This window comes from Bufo bufo, chromosome 8, assembly GCF_905171765.1.
Source record: "Bufo bufo chromosome 8, aBufBuf1.1, whole genome shotgun sequence".
Taxonomy (NCBI): Eukaryota; Metazoa; Chordata; class Amphibia; order Anura; family Bufonidae; genus Bufo; species Bufo bufo.
Window position 1 is genome coordinate 219,864,116 of NC_053396.1, and position 17,136 is coordinate 219,881,251.

General features: G+C 47.8%; 1 protein-coding gene across 1 annotated transcript in view; it reads left to right on the forward strand.

The window, feature by feature from the left end:
• SASH3 (SAM and SH3 domain containing 3) overlaps positions 1-13,644 on the forward strand; it is a 37,715-nt gene extending 24,071 nt beyond the window's left edge. Inside the window, exons 3-8 of the mRNA XM_040405387.1 lie at positions 2,488-2,640; positions 3,431-3,560; positions 5,796-5,953; positions 6,234-6,440; positions 6,808-6,958; positions 11,523-13,644. Coding sequence (XP_040261321.1) covers positions 2,488-2,640; positions 3,431-3,560; positions 5,796-5,953; positions 6,234-6,440; positions 6,808-6,958; positions 11,523-11,743 — 1,020 coding nt within the window. The 3' untranslated portion in view covers positions 11,744-13,644. The remainder of the gene's footprint in view (positions 1-2,487; positions 2,641-3,430; positions 3,561-5,795; positions 5,954-6,233; positions 6,441-6,807; positions 6,959-11,522) is intronic.
• Positions 13,645-17,136: the final 3,492 nt, after the last annotated feature.

A 17,136-nucleotide genomic window follows, 5' to 3' on the forward strand; every position in this document is an offset into this window, starting at 1 on the left:
TGAGCTCTCTCCTGCACTTCACTGCTTCATGTGAGCTCTCTGCTGCACTAGCACCACTACATGTGAGCTCTCTGCTGCACTAGCACTACTACATGTGAGCTCTCTGCTGCACTAGCACTACTACATGTGAGCTCTTTGCTGCACTAGCACTACTACATGTGAGCTCTCTGCTGCACTAGCACTGCTACATGTGAACTCTCTACTGCATTACCACTGCTACATGTGAGCTCTTTGCTGCACTAGCACTACTACATGTGAGCTCTCTGCTGCATTACCACTGCTACATGTGAGCTCTCTGCTGCACTAGCACTGCTACATGTGAGCTCTCTCCTAAACTTCACTGCTTCATGCGAGCTCTCTGCTGCACTAGCACTGCTACATGTGAGCTCTCTACTGCATTACTACTGCTACATGTGAGCTCTTTGCTGCACTAGCACTGCTTCATGTGAGCTCTCTCCTGCACTTCACTGCTTCATGTGAGCTCTCTGCTGCACTAGCACCACTACATGTGAGCTCTTTGCTGCACTAGCACTACTACATGTGAGCCCTCTGCTGCACTAGCACTACTACATGTGAGCCCTCTGCTGCACTAGCACTACTACATGTGAGCCCTCTGCTGCACTAGCACTATTACATGTGAGCTCTCTGCTGCACTAGCACTACTACATGTGAGCTCTCTGCTGCACTAGCACTACTACATGTGAGCCCTCTGCTGCACTAGCACTACTACATGTAAACTCTCTACTGCATTACCACTGCTACATGTGAGCTCTCTGCTGCACTAGCACTGCTACATGTAAACTCTCTACTGCATTACCACTGCTACATGTGAGCTCTCTGCTGCACTAGCACTGCTACATGTGAGCTCTCTGCTGCACTAGCACTGCTACATGTGAGCTCTCTGCTGCACTAGCACTACTACATGTGAGCCCTCTGCTGCACTAGCACTACTACATGTAAACTCTCTACTGCATTACCACTGCTACATGTGAGCTCTCTGCTGCACTAGCACTGCTACATGTGAGCTCTCTGCTGCACTAGCACTACTACATGTGAGCTCTCTGCTGCACTAGCACTACTACATGTGAGCTCTCTGCTGCACTAGCACTGCTACATGTGAGCTCTCTGCTGCACTAGCACTACTACATGTGAGCCCTCTGCTGCACTAGCACTACTACATGTAAACTCTCTACTGCATTACCACTGCTACATGTGAGCTCTCTGCTGCACTAGCACTGCTACATGTGAGCTCTCTGCTGCACTAGCACTGCTACATGTAAACTCTCTGCTGCACTAGCACTGCTACATGTGAGCTCTCTGCTGCACTAGCACTACTACATGTGAGCTCTCTGCTGCACTAGCACTGCTACATGTGAGCTCTCTCCTGCACTTCACTACTACATGTGAGCCCTCTGCTGCACTAGCACTACTACATGTGAGCCCTCTGCTGCACTAGCACTGCTACATGTAAACTCTCTACTGCATTACCACTGCTACATGTGAGCTCTCTGCTGCACTAGCACTGCTACATGTAAACTCTCTACTGCATTACCACGGCTACATGTGAGCTCTCTGCTGCACTAGCACTACTACATGTGAGCTCTCTGCTGCACTAGCACTACTACATGTAAACTCTCTGCTGCACTAGCACTGCTACATGTAAACTCTCTACTGCATTACCACGGCTACATGTGAGCCCTCTGCTGCACTAGCACTACTACATGTGAGCTCTCTGCTGCACTAGCACTACTACATGTAAACTCTCTACTGCATTACCACGGCTACATGTGAGCTCTCTGCTGCACTAGCACTGCTACATGTAAACTCTCTACTGCATTACCACTGCTACATGTGAGCTCTCTGCTGCACTAGCACTGCTACATGTGAGCTATCGTCTGCATCACTGTTGCTGCTTGTTTTGAGGACAGATGCAATGGTTTCTCAAAAGTCTGCGCCTCTGGCAGTTGCACAATGGCGATGAACCATCAAGATTACACAAGGGTGCAGAGTGTTACTAAAGTCACTTCCAATGAAACTGCGCATGAACTCGTCAGTATAAAGAGCTGCATCTACTTCAAAGGCCCCGAGCAGAGGTGGCAGGAATCAGTGGGCAGAAGGGGCAGGATGGAGCGGCTTACTGATAGCAAGTTACAATGTTGCAAAGTTTTAACCCGTCTGTGTTTCTACAATTGCAGCAGACTTGTAATTTTAATAGTGGGTTCTTTACTGTAGACGTCTTCACCCCCACCTGTGACCACCTGAGGCCCCAAAGGAGGCTGAGAAAAAGGGCCTCCACTGAGCACAATAATAATTCTGCATGCAGCAAGCTCCCCCTAGTGGTGGCTGTAGGCAGGCACCATTTTATCAAGTAACTATTGCTGTACCACAAAGGGTCTTTCATGGTCCATTTTCACTCAATTATATGATCTGATCGTCTCCTGTTTATTTTGTTAATATTTTTGAGTTTCTGATGTTTTCTTTCTATAGATCCCTGAAAATGAGACTCCATCTGACGCCCAAGGAGCAGAAGAAGGGAAACACAGCGGAGGCAAGTTCAGCAAGAAATGGCGAGCTGTTATATCTCGGACGATGAATAGGAAGTCAGGGAAGATGATGATGAAGGCGATGGCTGATGAAATGGTGAGAAGATAAGGGTATGGGGCAATGAGAACCCTCAGCTTTTATGATATAAAGATCAGAGAGTTAAATGATAACATTATTTCTACTAACAGCCACCACTAGAGGGAGCTAAGAAGCCTACAGCATACAATTATACATTGAACGCCCTCTAGTGGTGGCTACAGGTAGGAAGATTTTATTATTTTAAGAGTCTCTTATTAAACCTGGCATAATGCTTAGTAGGATTGATCCTGCTGATTATAAGCAGATATGTGTTATACCGGTCGGTTGCTTCATCCGGAACACAAAGTACCTTTAATCCATATGCAAACAGGAAGTTAAGTGCACTGCTGAAGGCGGGCCTATGTCTCTCTGTGCACCCTTGCTTGCATTGACACTAATCTCACCTGCTCAGTACTAAGGAAATCCTGAAAACATGACCTGTAGGTGGCCCTGATGACGGGAGATAAGGAAAGCTTCTCTACAGCGATGAGAGAATGTGACACGTGAGCCCTTCTCTCCCCTTGTTCTAGTCATCGGTGGGGGTCTCAGCGCTAAGACCATCATCAATCAAAACTTTTGATATGTCTCGGACATCAAAAGTTTTACCAAAACTCAGTGACCCTTTAAGATTCTTCAGCACATAACACTCAACCCCAACTCAGCTGAGGGGAGTGCAGAGGGAATGCAGAATAAACCATGTAGCGATATTTTCCAGCTCCATCTACATCTAATTGGTTTTACTTCTTTATGAGTTGTATACATCTTTATACATTTTACACATTTCTGTATCCATCCCTTTGCATCCTAGGGAGAACATGGAGAGCAAGGCTCTATGTCGCCAATTTCCCTGGATGGAAGCATGGATGGCAGCTTTCCAAGAAAATTCTCAGATCCCGAGGACAACCAGCACACAGCAGTCAGCAGACAGACCTCTAGCGGTGGGTCCATTACTGCACCCTGCAGTCTCATTCATTGTCAGTATTATCATGGAACATGCATTTTCTTCTTTACTCTTGGAGGAGCTTTATGTTATGCTCAGTGTCGCCCCCTGATGACTAATGCACTGTATGTAAACTGAATAAATAGGAAAGACACCGCGCACTCCTTTCCCTAAACCAGTAAGATGCCCCTGCTGAAAGCAGATCGCAGTCACTTATAACCAATTGTAACAAAAGTTACCTTACTAGTGGTTCTCGTTACGTTCTATCTTTCTCTCTATGCAGTATGGGGATCAAGCTGGGTATGGGTCTGGTTTCGAAGATGCGTCCGGTGGCGCGATACTGTGCATATAAGTTGTACCTCGCGCTCTAAAGGAGCGAATAGTGACGTCCCGATACAAACTACGGATAGTTGCGAGCACCGAACTTCCTGCCAACGCGTTTGGGACACCCATTATCACGGCACTACGAAGAAAAACATGATGGGAAATTTACTGGGTCCATTTTCTGTGGGATAGAGGCGGTGAGGCCAAATAAAAGGGGAGGTGGTTTTATTAAAAACATGTCCAGAATAGAAACCAAATGGATTTCTAACATGAATACATTGGCACCTGGGGGTTTAGAATTCTGAAATAGAACTATTTGCATTTGAATAAGTGTATAATAACGTATTACAAGAGGGGAAGTAAAGGGTTAAAGTGTAGTCATTCAGAGAAAGTGCATCTATACAAGGAATCCAGCAGCACTATCGTATTCCATTTCCCTGACGAAGGACAGCGTACTGTCTGAAGCGCGTTGGAAGGAAGTTCGGTGCTCGCAACTCTCCGTAGTTTGTATTGTGACGTCACTATTCGCTCCTTGAGAGCGCGAGGTACAACTTATATGCACGGTATCGCGCCACCGGCCGCATCTTAGAACCCAGACCCATGCCCAGCTTGATCCCCATACTGCATAGAGAGGAAGATAGAACGTAACGAGAACAACTAGCAAGGTAACTTATGTTACAATTGGTTATAAGTGACAGCGATCTACTTTCAGCAGGGGCATCTTACTGGTTCATATTTATTCAGTTTTACTTGCAGTGTGCATTTGTTTGTGCGTTCCTGCTGCGATACCGCAGCCAAGTGACTCTATGGCATATTAGTGCAATGTATATAAGCTATATATTCAGCCATTGTCTTTGCAGGCGAATCTAAACATCTAGATTGCACGTTCACTCTCTGCTGTGATGCCGCCTCCTATGGACATGTACATGGATCTAAATCTGCAGATTCTGAATGCAGTTGGTCCATTTCTTGGTCCTGGTTCTGGTTCACAGTCTGTTTTGTCTCCTGCCTTTGGTAGTCTTCTTCTTATGTCTCCTCTTGACATGGCTTGGATTTATCCCTTGGTTCAAGCTCTATTGGTTTCGGTTCCTGCAATTGAGCCTGAGGCTGTCCCAACTCTTCCAGTAAACCCCTGCAGTTCTCCTGTATTTGGCCTCAATCATAACCTGAAGATCACTGGTAATGTCCATGTAGCTAAGACCACTCTTCATTTTGGAGGTTAGAGGGGTGAAAACTATGGGTTCATTGGACTTCACTCCTCAGTCTAGCTTGCACCAATTCAATCCCTTATCCCAGTAATAACAGTAGAACCTTGATACCATGAGAGGTGCTCCTGGGAGCACTGTCACAAATGGTTCCACCTTTAGAGTTTCATTAAGGGCTTACATTTTTCATCATTAATAGTCAATATATGATCTGGACATGCTAGCAAAACCTTTGATGAGGCTGCAATGCACGTCACAACCACTGGGAGGCCGCATATAGACACATATAGCATAAACAACTCCCAACAGAGTATACCGAAATCATGTTTTCTTTCAAAACTCGTCATATTGTGCCGCTGATCTTAGGATATGTTGAGGAAAGGTAAGAAGGGAGATGTCTGTACATTGTCCGGGCTGCCTGATCCTAAGCAGCGTTTCCATGATAGGCTGTGTGTACACCGGCCTTTATAGTTAGAGATATCCTCGACAGATGTAATCATACATCACAATCCGTCTCTAAGATCATTTATCAGGCCAAACTAATACAGGATGAAGTTGAGAGACCCCTACTCAGTTTATTTCAACACATTAACAAGAAGCTGAGGAACCCCCCCCAAAACTGCACCTCAAATATAAAAAGTAGGCTGACCCAAGTGTCTGGTTTATAATGGGCAACTCATCTCTTCCATTGTATTTCCTTCCAGGCAGTGAGCTGTGCAGTCCTTCCTATATGTTCAGTAACAGAGACAGCGTCAACTTGGAGAACCTCGCCCCTCCATATACTGGTCCCTTCTGTGGAAAGGCCAAGGTCCACACCGACTTCACACCAAGTCCATACGAAAAAGACTCCCTCAAGCTCAGAGTAAGAATGCCGCCCCATACAATTCATGGAGAGAAACTGCCATTAGATATAATGTACAGCTTGAAATATACATTAGATTATAGGGTTGCTTGCTAGTATCTAGATACTTCCTACAAATTCCAGCAAAGTGACAGAACTATGTCGGAATGAGCTAGATTCTAATGACAAGTCAGTTACTGCTGGAGACTAGATAAGCAGGACACACACATGCATGACAATAGCAAAAAGGCACCAAGCCCAGATGAAAAGCCAACACTAATGCGTCTTCTGTGGTCTTCAGGTGGGAGACCTCATTGACATCATTGAGAAGCCACCGGATGGCACCTGGACAGGAATGCTTAAGAACAAGGTTGGATCATTCAAGTTCATCTACGTTGATATTCTTCCAGAGGAGATTGAGAACCCAAGAAAAGTCCGGAGACATGGACGGAGCAAAAAATTCCAGCCGAAGAGTTTACAGGAACTACTGGAACGGCTAAATATGCAGGTCAGACATTCATTTCCTTCAGATTAAGAGACCCATAACAGGAATTAAAATGGGGCCCCCCTGCTGGCTACAACCCCACACTAACATGATATACAATATATGAAAAACAGGCAGAAATATTTGTTTTCTACACAAAATTAAAGGGATTGTCCAGAAGAAGCTTCATCCAGCCATATGTCTGCTGTTGCACGTCAGTGACATTCACTTGAATGCTGAAAATCCAAAAGCAGCCCATGGAAGGAGTGGGGCTGGATACAGCCTAATATATTACTGGGCGACCCCTTTAACACCAATGATAAAAGAGAAAGAGGAGGAGGATGAAACGATAAGCCAGGTCATTCTCATCTCATTACATTCCTATCAACAGGAACATATTGCAACCCTAATGCTCAATGGCTACGAGACGATCGAAGACTTTAAAGATCTGAAGGAGAGTCATCTACTGGAACTGAATATAACTGACCCTCAGCACGTTGTGAAGCTCCTCACCGCGGCGGAAGTCTTGCTGGATTATGACAGTAAGGAAACTATGTGCAACATGTAGGAAAGCTACAAGAGAGGTTGTGAAGGTTCAGAAAAATGGGATGGAAGAAAATGGTAGAAGAAAGAGAGGACATAGGACTATTGGGAGTCTAGAGGAGGGATGGGATGAAGGGTCTATTATAGCAATTACCAAAAACACTCAATCAAGCTAGTGAAAGAGTGATGTGACACACAGAGATGTAGCTGTAACATCTAACTTCATTAGAGGGGTCCAGATCCATGGTCAGGAGGGAGATTCAACCTAAACAGGAAGTGCAATGGTAAAGTTACTATTTCTGCAGTGAAGCAGTGTGTGGAGAAGTGAATTGTGGAGAAGCAGTGTGCGGAGGAGCCGTGTGCGGAGAAGCAAAGTATAGAGAAGCAGTGTGTGGAGAAGTGAATTGAGGAGGAGCAGTGTGCGGAGAAGCTATGTGCAGAGGAGCAGTGTGCGGAGAAGCTATGTGCAGAGGAGCAGTGTGCGGAGGAGCAGTGTGGAGAGGAGCAGTGTGGAGAGGAGCAGTGTGGGGAGGAGCAGTGTGGGGAGGAGCAGTGTGGGGAGGAGCAGTGTGGGGAGGAGCAGTGTGCGGAGGAGCAGTGTGCGGAGGAGCAGTGTGCGGAGGAGCAGTGTGCGGAGGAGCAGTGTGCGGAGGAGCAGTGTGCGGAGGAGCAGTGTGCGGAGGAGCAGTGTGCGGAGGAGCAGTGTGCGGAGGAGCCGTGTGCGGAGAAGCAAAGTATAGAGAAGCAGTGTGTGGAGAAGTGAATTGAGGAGGAGCAGTGTGCGGAGAAGCTATGTGCAGAGGAGCAGTGTGCGGAGAAGCTATGTGCAGAGGAGCAGTGTGCGGAGGAGCAGTGTGGAGAGGAGCAGTGTGGAGAGGAGCAGTGTGGAGAGGAGCAGTGTGGAGAGGAGCAGTGTGGGGAGGAGCAGTGTGGGGAGGAGCAGTGTGCGGAGGAGCAGTGTGCGGAGGAGCAGTGTGGGAGGAGCAGTGTGCGGAGGAGCAGTGTGCGGAGGAGCAGTGTGCGGAGGAGCAGTGTGCGGAGGAGCAGTGTGCGGAGGAGCAGTGTGCGGAGGAGCCGTGTGCGGAGAAGCAAAGTATAGAGAAGCAGTGTGTGGAGAAGTGAATTGAGGAGGAGCAGTGTGCGGAGAAGCTATGTGCAGAGGAGCAGTGTGCGGAGAAGCTATGTGCAGAGGAGCAGTGTGCGGAGGAGCAGTGTGGAGAGGAGCAGTGTGGAGAGGAGCAGTGTGGAGAGGAGCAGTGTGGAGAGGAGCAGTGTGGAGAGGAGCAGTGTGGGGAGGAGCAGTGTGGGGAGGAGCAGTGTGGGGAGGAGCAGTGTGGGGAGGAGCAGTGTGGGGAGGAGCAGTGTGGGGAGGAGCAGTGTGCGGAGGAGCAGTGTGCGGAGGAGCAGTGTGCGGAGGAGCAGTGTGCGGAGGAGCAGTGTGCGGAGGAGCAGTGTGCGGAGGAGCAGTGTGCGGAGGAGCAGTGTGCGGAGGAGCAGTGTGCGGAGGAGCAGTGTGCGGAGGAGCAGTGTGCGGAGGAGCTGTGTGCGGAGGAGCAGTGTGCGGAGGAGCAGTGTGCGGAGAAGCAGTGTGCGGAGAAGCTGTGTGCAGAGGAGCAGTGTGCAGAGGAGCAGTGTGGAGAGGAGCAGTGTGCGGAGGAGCAGTGTGCGGAGGAGCAGTGTGCGGAGAAGCAGTGTGCGGAGAAGCAGTGTGCGGAGGAGCAGTGTGCGGAGGAGCAGTGTGCGGAGGAGCAGTGTGGAGAGGAGCAGTGTGGGGAGGAGCAGTGTGCGGAGAAGCAGTGTGCGGAGGAGCAGTGTGCGGAGGAGCAGTGTGCGGAGGAGCAGTGTGCGGAGGAGCTATGTGCGGAGGAGCAGTGTGCGGAGAAGCTATGTGCGGAGGAGCAGTGTGCGGAGGAGCAGTGTGCGGAGGAGCAGTGTGCGGAGGAGCAGTGTGCGGAGGAGCAGTGTGGAGAGGAGCAGTGTGCGGAGGAGCAGTGTGCGGAGGAGCAGTGTGGGGAGGAGCAGTGTGCGGAGGAGCAGTGTGCGGAGGAGCAGTGTGGAGAGAAGCAGTGTGCGGAGGAGCAGTGTGGAGAGGAGCAGTGTGCGGAGGAGCAGTGTGGAGAGGAGCAGTGTGCGGAGGAGCAGTGTGCGGAGGAGCAGTGTGGAGAGGAGCAGTGTGCGGAGGAGCAGTGTGCGGAGGAGCAGTGTGCGGAGAAGCAGTGTGCGGAGGAGCAGTGTGCAGAGGAGCAGTGTGCAGAGGAGCAGTGTGGAGAGGAGCAGTGTGCGGAGGAGCAGTGTGCGGAGGAGCAGTGTGCGGAGGAGCAGTGTGCGGAGAAGCAGTGTGCGGAGAAGCAGTGTGCGGAGGAGCAGTGTGCGGAGGAGCAGTGTGGAGAGGAGCAGTGTGGAGAGGAGCAGTGTGGGGAGGAGCAGTGTGCGGAGGAGCAGTGTGCGGAGGAGCAGTGTGGGGAGGAGCAGTGTGCGGAGGAGCAGTGTGCGGAGGAGCAGTGTGCGGAGGAGCAGTGTGGAGAGAAGCAGTGTGCGGAGGAGCAGTGTGGAGAGGAGCAGTGTGCGGAGGAGCAGTGTGCGGAGGAGCAGTGTGGGGAGGAGCAGTGTGCGGAGGAGCAGTGTGCGGAGGAGCAGTGTGCGGAGGAGCAGTGTGGAGAGAAGCAGTGTGCGGAGGAGCAGTGTGGAGAGGAGCAGTGTGCGGAGGAGCAGTGTGGAGAGGAGCAGTGTGCGGAGGAGCAGTGTGCGGAGGAGCAGTGTGCGGAGGAGCAGTGTGCGGAGAAGCTATGTGCAGAGGAGCAGTGTGCAGAGGAGCAGTGTGGAGAGGAGCAGTGTGCGGAGGAGCAGTGTGCGGAGAAGCAGTGTGCGGAGAAGCAGTGTGCGGAGGAGCAGTGTGCGGAGGAGCAGTGTGCGGAGGAGCAGTGTGGAGAGGAGCAGTGTGGGGAGGAGCAGTGTGCGGAGGAGCAGTGTGCGGAGAAGCAGTGTGCGGAGGAGCAGTGTGCGGAGGAGCAGTGTGCGGAGGAGCAGTGTGGAGAGGAGCAGTGTGGGGAGGAGCAGTGTGGGGAGGAGCAGTGTGCGGAGGAGCAGTGTGGGGAGGAGCAGTGTGCGGAGGAGCAGTGTGCGGAGGAGCAGTGTGGAGAGAAGCAGTGTGCGGAGGAGCAGTGTGGAGAGGAGCAGTGTGCGGAGGAGCAGTGTGGAGAGGAGCAGTGTGCGGAGGAGCAGTGTGCAGAGAAGCAATGTAGAGAGAAGCAGTGTGCAGAGAAGCAGTGTGCAGAGAAGCAGTGTGCAGAGCAGCAGTGTGCAGAGCAGCAGTGTGCAGAGAAGCAGTGTGCAGAGAAGCAGTGTGCAGAGAAGCAATGTATAGAGCAGCAGTGTGCAGAGCAGCAGTGTGCAGAGAAGCAGTGTGCAGAGAAGCAATGTATAGAGCAGCAGTGTGCAGAGCAGCAGTGTGCAGAGCAGCAGTGTGCAGAGAAGCAATTCATAGAGAAGCTATTTGCATAGAAATTGTGTGCTAGTAAGCAATCTGCAGTGAAGCTGTCAGCAGAGATGAAGGGTGTAGTTAGGCTGTGTGGAGAGAAGCAGTGCAGAGAAGCAGTGCAGAGAAGCAGTGCAGAGAAGCTCTCTGCAGAGATCAAGGGTGCAGTGAGGCTGTGTGCAGTGACGCAGTGTATAGAAAAGCTATTCTCAGAGAAGTGGTGTGCACTGGAGCTGTGTACAGTCATGGCCAAAAGTTTTGAGACTGACACAAATTTTGGTTTTCACACAGTTTGCTGTTCCAGTGTTTTTGTCAGACATTTCTATGGTATACTGAGGTATAATTATAAGCATTTATTTTTCTTGTAATGTGCAGGGGCAGTGATAATACCATATTTGTAATCTACTTTAATGACTGAAATTGTACTTTTCTATTAGATAAATAGCTCTAGAGCAGCCCATTTATTGCATTACAAGTGCTCCCCATCTTCTATTTACTGAACTGTGGAGATGCGCCCAGGCCGACGGCTGTTGTCCCGACTCCTCACTGCCTCGGTCCTACATAGTCCTAAAACTGGCCATCAGGGGTGTAGCTATAGGGGAAGCGGCTTCTTTGGGGCCCTGACCTAGAAAGGGCCCATCCAGGAGGAGGACTAAAAAAAATTTGTCAGGGCCCCCTCAACAGTATTACACAATGAAATTATATACAGGGGCAGCATAAACGGATGGAACAGCTGCCGGGCCTGGTCTGAGAGAGCGGTCTTTACTAGCCACAGGAATGTAGGCGGCGTGAAGGGAAGGGGTTGCGAAAAAATTACTGGGGAAGGGGGCCCCATTCAAATAGATGCTGTGGGGCCCAGTCATTTCTAGCTACGCCACTGCTGGCCATGTATGTATAGATAGAGGCAGCTGTATATAGTGTAGAACAGCTGTTACGTGTCAGCTGTTCCTTCTCAATAGCGAGCACTCAGCATTCATTTAGCTGCTTACACAGGAACAATTATAGAGACAGCAGCCAGGCAGGGAAAATCTTATATATCATGGACAGTTTTATGGCGGTCATCTTGACTAATAATTTTATTCTTGCAGCCGGCAGTGATCATGAGGAGGGGGCCGAGACGTCATCCTTGAGTCTAAATTGTCACCTTCCCCGAGATTCCGGCTGTTACGAGGGACCCGAGAACCTGGAGAACAGTAGAGATGAGTTGGACATCAACAACGTCAAGGAAAACTTTCAAACATTGTCCTTAGATGACTCTATTATCAAGAAACATTCAGAAAGTGAGCGGCCTGAAGACGTAACCAGCTAAGATGGGGGCGATATCCGTGGGTTCACTGACCGGAAGAGTTAACGACTCGGATAAGTCCAGGAATGTTTTTGTAAAATGACGAAACATTCAGCTGGGACCGGGCAAAGCTCTCAGATATGAAGACCAAATAGTTTTCAAAAATATGAGTCCATTTTTATGTCTACTTTTTATCTTGTTTTAAATGTTTTTGTATCCAGATCATTCTTGGCACTGTGGTTCTGCTGTCGGTGTGAACGGCAAACACAAAGTAGAACCTTCTCAATAGGACAGTCTTTTAGAGGGGTGGTCCTCTCCAAAAGTGGTGGGGCTGGTCTTCTGATAGAAGCTGTCTTTTTGGAGAAGTTTCAGTATATCTGCCATACAGGAGACTGCCTCTCCGTGCTACACAGACTTGTATTATGTCCCACACTGGAAAGAAGGACACATGAGAAGATTGAGCAAGAATTCACACTGAATAAATACAGGCAAGAGGGTGGAAAGTGCAGAGATATGGGGTTACCAAGACGTTCGTGTATTACCTTTTGTCAGAAGACAACAAGAGCAGCCATAGTTTATGGGGTCAAGAGGAGATCAAGGGTGGGAAGGTCCAGATACAGTAGAAAGTTCTGCTCTTGACGTATCTCAAGAAAAGCAATAGTAATTAGCCCAAAAAAAACTCAACAAAATATCCTCCAGAGATTAGTCACACAGGTGTCTGATGGAGACCATGGTCCACTTCTACCAAAATTGGCTGAATTAGAGGAAAGTCATCCAGCGACTAGGAATGGGTTTACAGTTTGGGTCAACGTTCTTTCTCTTGATTGGTTATTAGGACAAAGATCTCAAAGCCAAAAGACGTTGACGAATCCTGTCTATTATTTAAACAGTGTGAACTAAGACCAGACAGTCTAAAGATCTCAAGATCTGTGAGATCTATCCAAGCGGCTGATGCCTGATGATAAATGTGGGGCTTCTTGCTAACTTGTACAACTTTACACCAAATATTCGTTGGATTACTTTGTGCCAAAAGTTTGGCGCAGGTTGTGACAGTTTAAGCCACACCCCTTCCCAGTGGGCCACACCTTTTTTAATAGTGCAAAAAGTGTCTAAAGCACAAAATAAATATAGTGCAGGGATGGATGAACCAATATTCCAGCACGATTTAGTAAATCTTCCCCATGATGTCCTCATACTAAGGGCATAGGTGTAAAACCTGAAAAGCAAAGGCAGACCACAGAGGGCCCCAGTGCAAATAAGGTATATGGGCCCTTTTCTCTCCACCAGGTCATCACAGACCCCTCATGTCTCTCTAATAATCCACTAGTAATAGCGCCATGAAATCCATTAGATGTAAACTGATAAACAGTATGAAGCATTTTAAGGGTAAATGCACATGTTCAGGATTTATGTGCGGACAATCTGCAGGTGTTCGCAGGGAAATCCGTGCGGTCAATCAAATTTGGTGCGGATTTACCTGTCCCCTTTTTAAAATCTGCATCGTGTGCATGAGAATTTAAAATTCTCATAGAATACAATGTACATGACCTACGGTGAGGGTTTTCCACATGCAAATCCGTGCAGAAAATCCGCACGCAAACCTGATCGTGTGCATTTAGCCCCATTACCATCTGGTGCCTTGTGCAGGTGCCTCCTACGGTACGTCTACCCCGGCCTGACAGGACAAAAGACTTTCACCCTCTGTACAGAATATAGCTGTGAATACTTGACATTGCAAGAGAAGAATTTCTGATGAAAAATGACCCTTAGACTTCGTTCCATTCTTATCAAACACATCTTCCGTCTTATAGATACATTGTATTGCTACAAACAATAGAAAACCAATAACATTGTACATAGTTAGTAAACTGTTACTTTTTCTACTTTCACGTAAAAATAAAAGGTGGCGGAGAACTACTGCAAGATTCATTATGGGGACTAGCGATATTTGAATATGATTGGAGGGGGATGGAGGTCAGATCACCTCTGAAGTTCATGTTTAGATTTATATTGGACATTATCTTCATCTTATGGGGGCCAATCACAGTGTCCTGCCCCTCGGTGGGGGGGGGGGGATCATATTTACCTGGTCCCCACCACTGGGTTCCGGCTGCATCGCTCCACGGCCACCCCTGCAGGTCCTGGGTCTATTGAAATCAACATCCTCCTGATATTGATCACATGGAGCTGGAACCCAGTGGCGTGGACCAGATAAGTATGATCCCCATCAAGGGTCCGGCTACTCTGTGAGGTCTGTTAAAGAAAGTTTAAAGATAGACAACCCCTTAAAAGCTGTCTTCTAGCTTCTTAGATCTGAGGTCACCTCCTGCTGGTTCAATGTCTGTTCTCAGCATCTTCGGGAGACCTTCTAATTGAGGATAGAAGCTTCACAGCCACCACTGTGCGGTAATTTGATGTAGAGAGTGCTTCACCTCCCATAAAACGGTGAACTAAGCTATGAGGCATCATAGGACCTCAGCTGGAGGTGTGTTCCATACAGCCGAGAGGAAAGATCAACACTTTTCTAATCCATTTTGATCCATTTTTGGCACAGTGGCACAAATTGGGAACGATGCAAATGTAATAAGCGAGGAGCTCACGCCTTCTCCGATTTCCACACTTCGGGAGCATGATAAGAAAAGCCAATAGAAACGCCATCCTCCTGGCAGAATTTGCTGGCACGCAGCGCCCCCCCTACCGAGCTCCTTGTCAGGACGATGACATGTCAGCGGCAGGAAACGTCTCCGTTCTGAAAAATAAAAATAACAGCGAAACAATTTCCAGTAAAACAAAGAGAAGAAAAGAGGAATTATATTACCTCTTACAGGACATAGAGCATGCCGCAGTTCTGCTTCCTAGACCCGATGTCATAATGGACTCCACCCAAAGTACAAAGTGGGAGGGTGGGCTTATTATTAGTACCCTAAAGACACAACCAAATGGGCAGAAACCGCACCAAAACTATCACAATGGTGCACGCTGTTTTCTAAAATTTCACATAAAAATGTGCCATTTGTTCGAGCGTGCTTTGTAGGTTTCTTTTTTGTGGCAAAAACCTTCACAGCCACTTACTGTTGGTCAACATGAAGTGAAGAAATGCAGGTTTTTTTTTGTTTTGTTTTTAAGTCCACTGCATTTTTTTCATAGTGCACCATGTACAGAAGTGTGTATAAAGGAACCCTAAGAGGTTTTAAAAACACTTTTTGTAAAACCACCTTAAACACATAATTTGGTACAACATTTACATTTTGGGTGCCAGGAACATTTTTCTTAGCTCTATTTTTTTAATTTCTTTAGATATAGACAACGCTCTGAAAATGTGCCACCCAGGGGTGTAGAGGAGCTGGGGAGGAGCCCTGGCAGTTTTTTTTCAGCTGCCAAGACTCTCCAAAAATGGGTCCCTTGGACCCTGAAATTTTCTAGTATACTGTTATATTGGTGTCCACGACACCCTATTACTGCCAGGGGTCCCTATAATTCCAGATGGTCATCCATCCATGAATGTGACACAGAAGGTGTACATTCATTCTCAGGGTCAGTATCTATTTTTGGAATTCACCTTTCTGCATTTATATCGAATGGGACTCTTGTGGGTCAAAGCAAATTGTTTAATCAGGTCACTTTTCTGACTTAACTGAATGCCACATGGTTGTTTTGTTCATGACTGTTCCATGTACGTTCCCAGGTCCTTTATTTTCATTAGCATTGCCCACGAATATGATGCTAACAGGATAGCTCCACCTCCACGGCTAGACCCACCTCCGCGGAGCACATCTGCCACCAAGTCATGGTTTAGGCAACTTTTGTAACCAATGATCATAAACATTTTTCCAAAAAAACAACCCTGCAGAATGACGGAGCAGCAGACACGTGATTTATGGCTATTTTCTTTATTTAGTCAATAAAATCGCTTTTTGCCGATATCGTACGATCGTCTCAACAGCTTCAGGATTACGGCCAGTAGTAGCAGTTTTTGCAACGGGTGAATAATACATGAATGCACAGAACTGATAGTCTTACAAAGCCCTTTATGCTTTCAGGTCATGACATATTGAGTGGACAGGGATGGTACATTGGGAAGCATAATCAATGATGAGTCTCCTCGCACCCCTCCCCCGAGGATGCAGGGGAGAAACCTGAACAGAATTGCCCCATAAATGTTCAAGATCAACTCATGGAACTTAATACCTGAGAGAAGGAACAAAATCAGCGTTTCCCACCAGCAGGAATCCAAGTCTCGAGGGACCAATGAGTCCTACATGCTATGTAGGCCATGAGGAGGATTGGAGATTTTTGGTGCGTTATACGATAGATTATAACCAGCATTAAGTGCATACAACAGGCAGGATAAATGGGGATACCAGGAAGATTTCCAAATGTTCAATATCGGCTGAAGTCAGGAGTGGCGGTGGTCTACCGGCTTTGCCCTACTTTGTAGGATACGTAACTACAAAGAATCCCTAGCTTAAACCAGCCATAGACACAAAGTCTTAATGAGAGTTCTACATGTCCGTCTCTGAGCACTATTCAGATGCATTCTACTTCAGAGCTGCATTCACAATTCTGCAGCTTAAGAGCTGATTTCACCACAGAAATTTCTGCTTGTTCAATGTCTCTTGAGAGCTTGGCCTGCCTGTGTTCTCAATATCAAAAGGAAGGATTATGTTTAAAGGGGGTAGATCAGGATTAGAAACATGGCTCCTTCCTCAAACAGTGCCACGCCTGGCCGTGGGTTGTGTGCGGTACTGCAGTTTAGCTTTATCAAAGTGTATGGAGCTGAGCAGCAATACCACATATTAACGGTAGACAGATGTGGAGCTGTTTTTGGTTTAAAAAAAAATCCAATCCTGGACAAGCCCTTTAAGTCCTACATGCTTGGCCCTTCTTCTCCCCTCCGCCAAAAGCGGTCATATTGGATGTCTGGCCAGTCCTACAAAAATTGGCTGGCTTGACGGTCACCTCAAGGTGTCTGACAACAAGGTTTCTGGGTTTTTTTCCACCACATCCAGCAGAATTGTGAATTCAGCTCTGGAGTATACTTACTGGACAAAAAGACTCAACTTTTTATATGGATGATATTGAACGGTGCAATGGTGCTCATATGTGAACGGGAATGCGTTGTCGGAGACCCTTCGGGTATGTTCGGGTATGTTCACACTGAGTTTTCAAGCTGATTGCAACGAATAGAATATCCCATATGGGCCACATAGTTGATAAAAGCCAATTACTTGATATCATCAGATCTACTTTGTGTCTATGGTCAGTAAAGGATAAAAAAAAATCTTCTCAGGAACAATGCAACTGACTTTCCCAGGGAGAGTATTTTTTTAAATCAGCAGGATCAACCATGGGTAGATCCTGCTCATAGATGCTCTCTAAGGCCAGGGATCCACATAAATTTTAAATGCGGCAAGCAT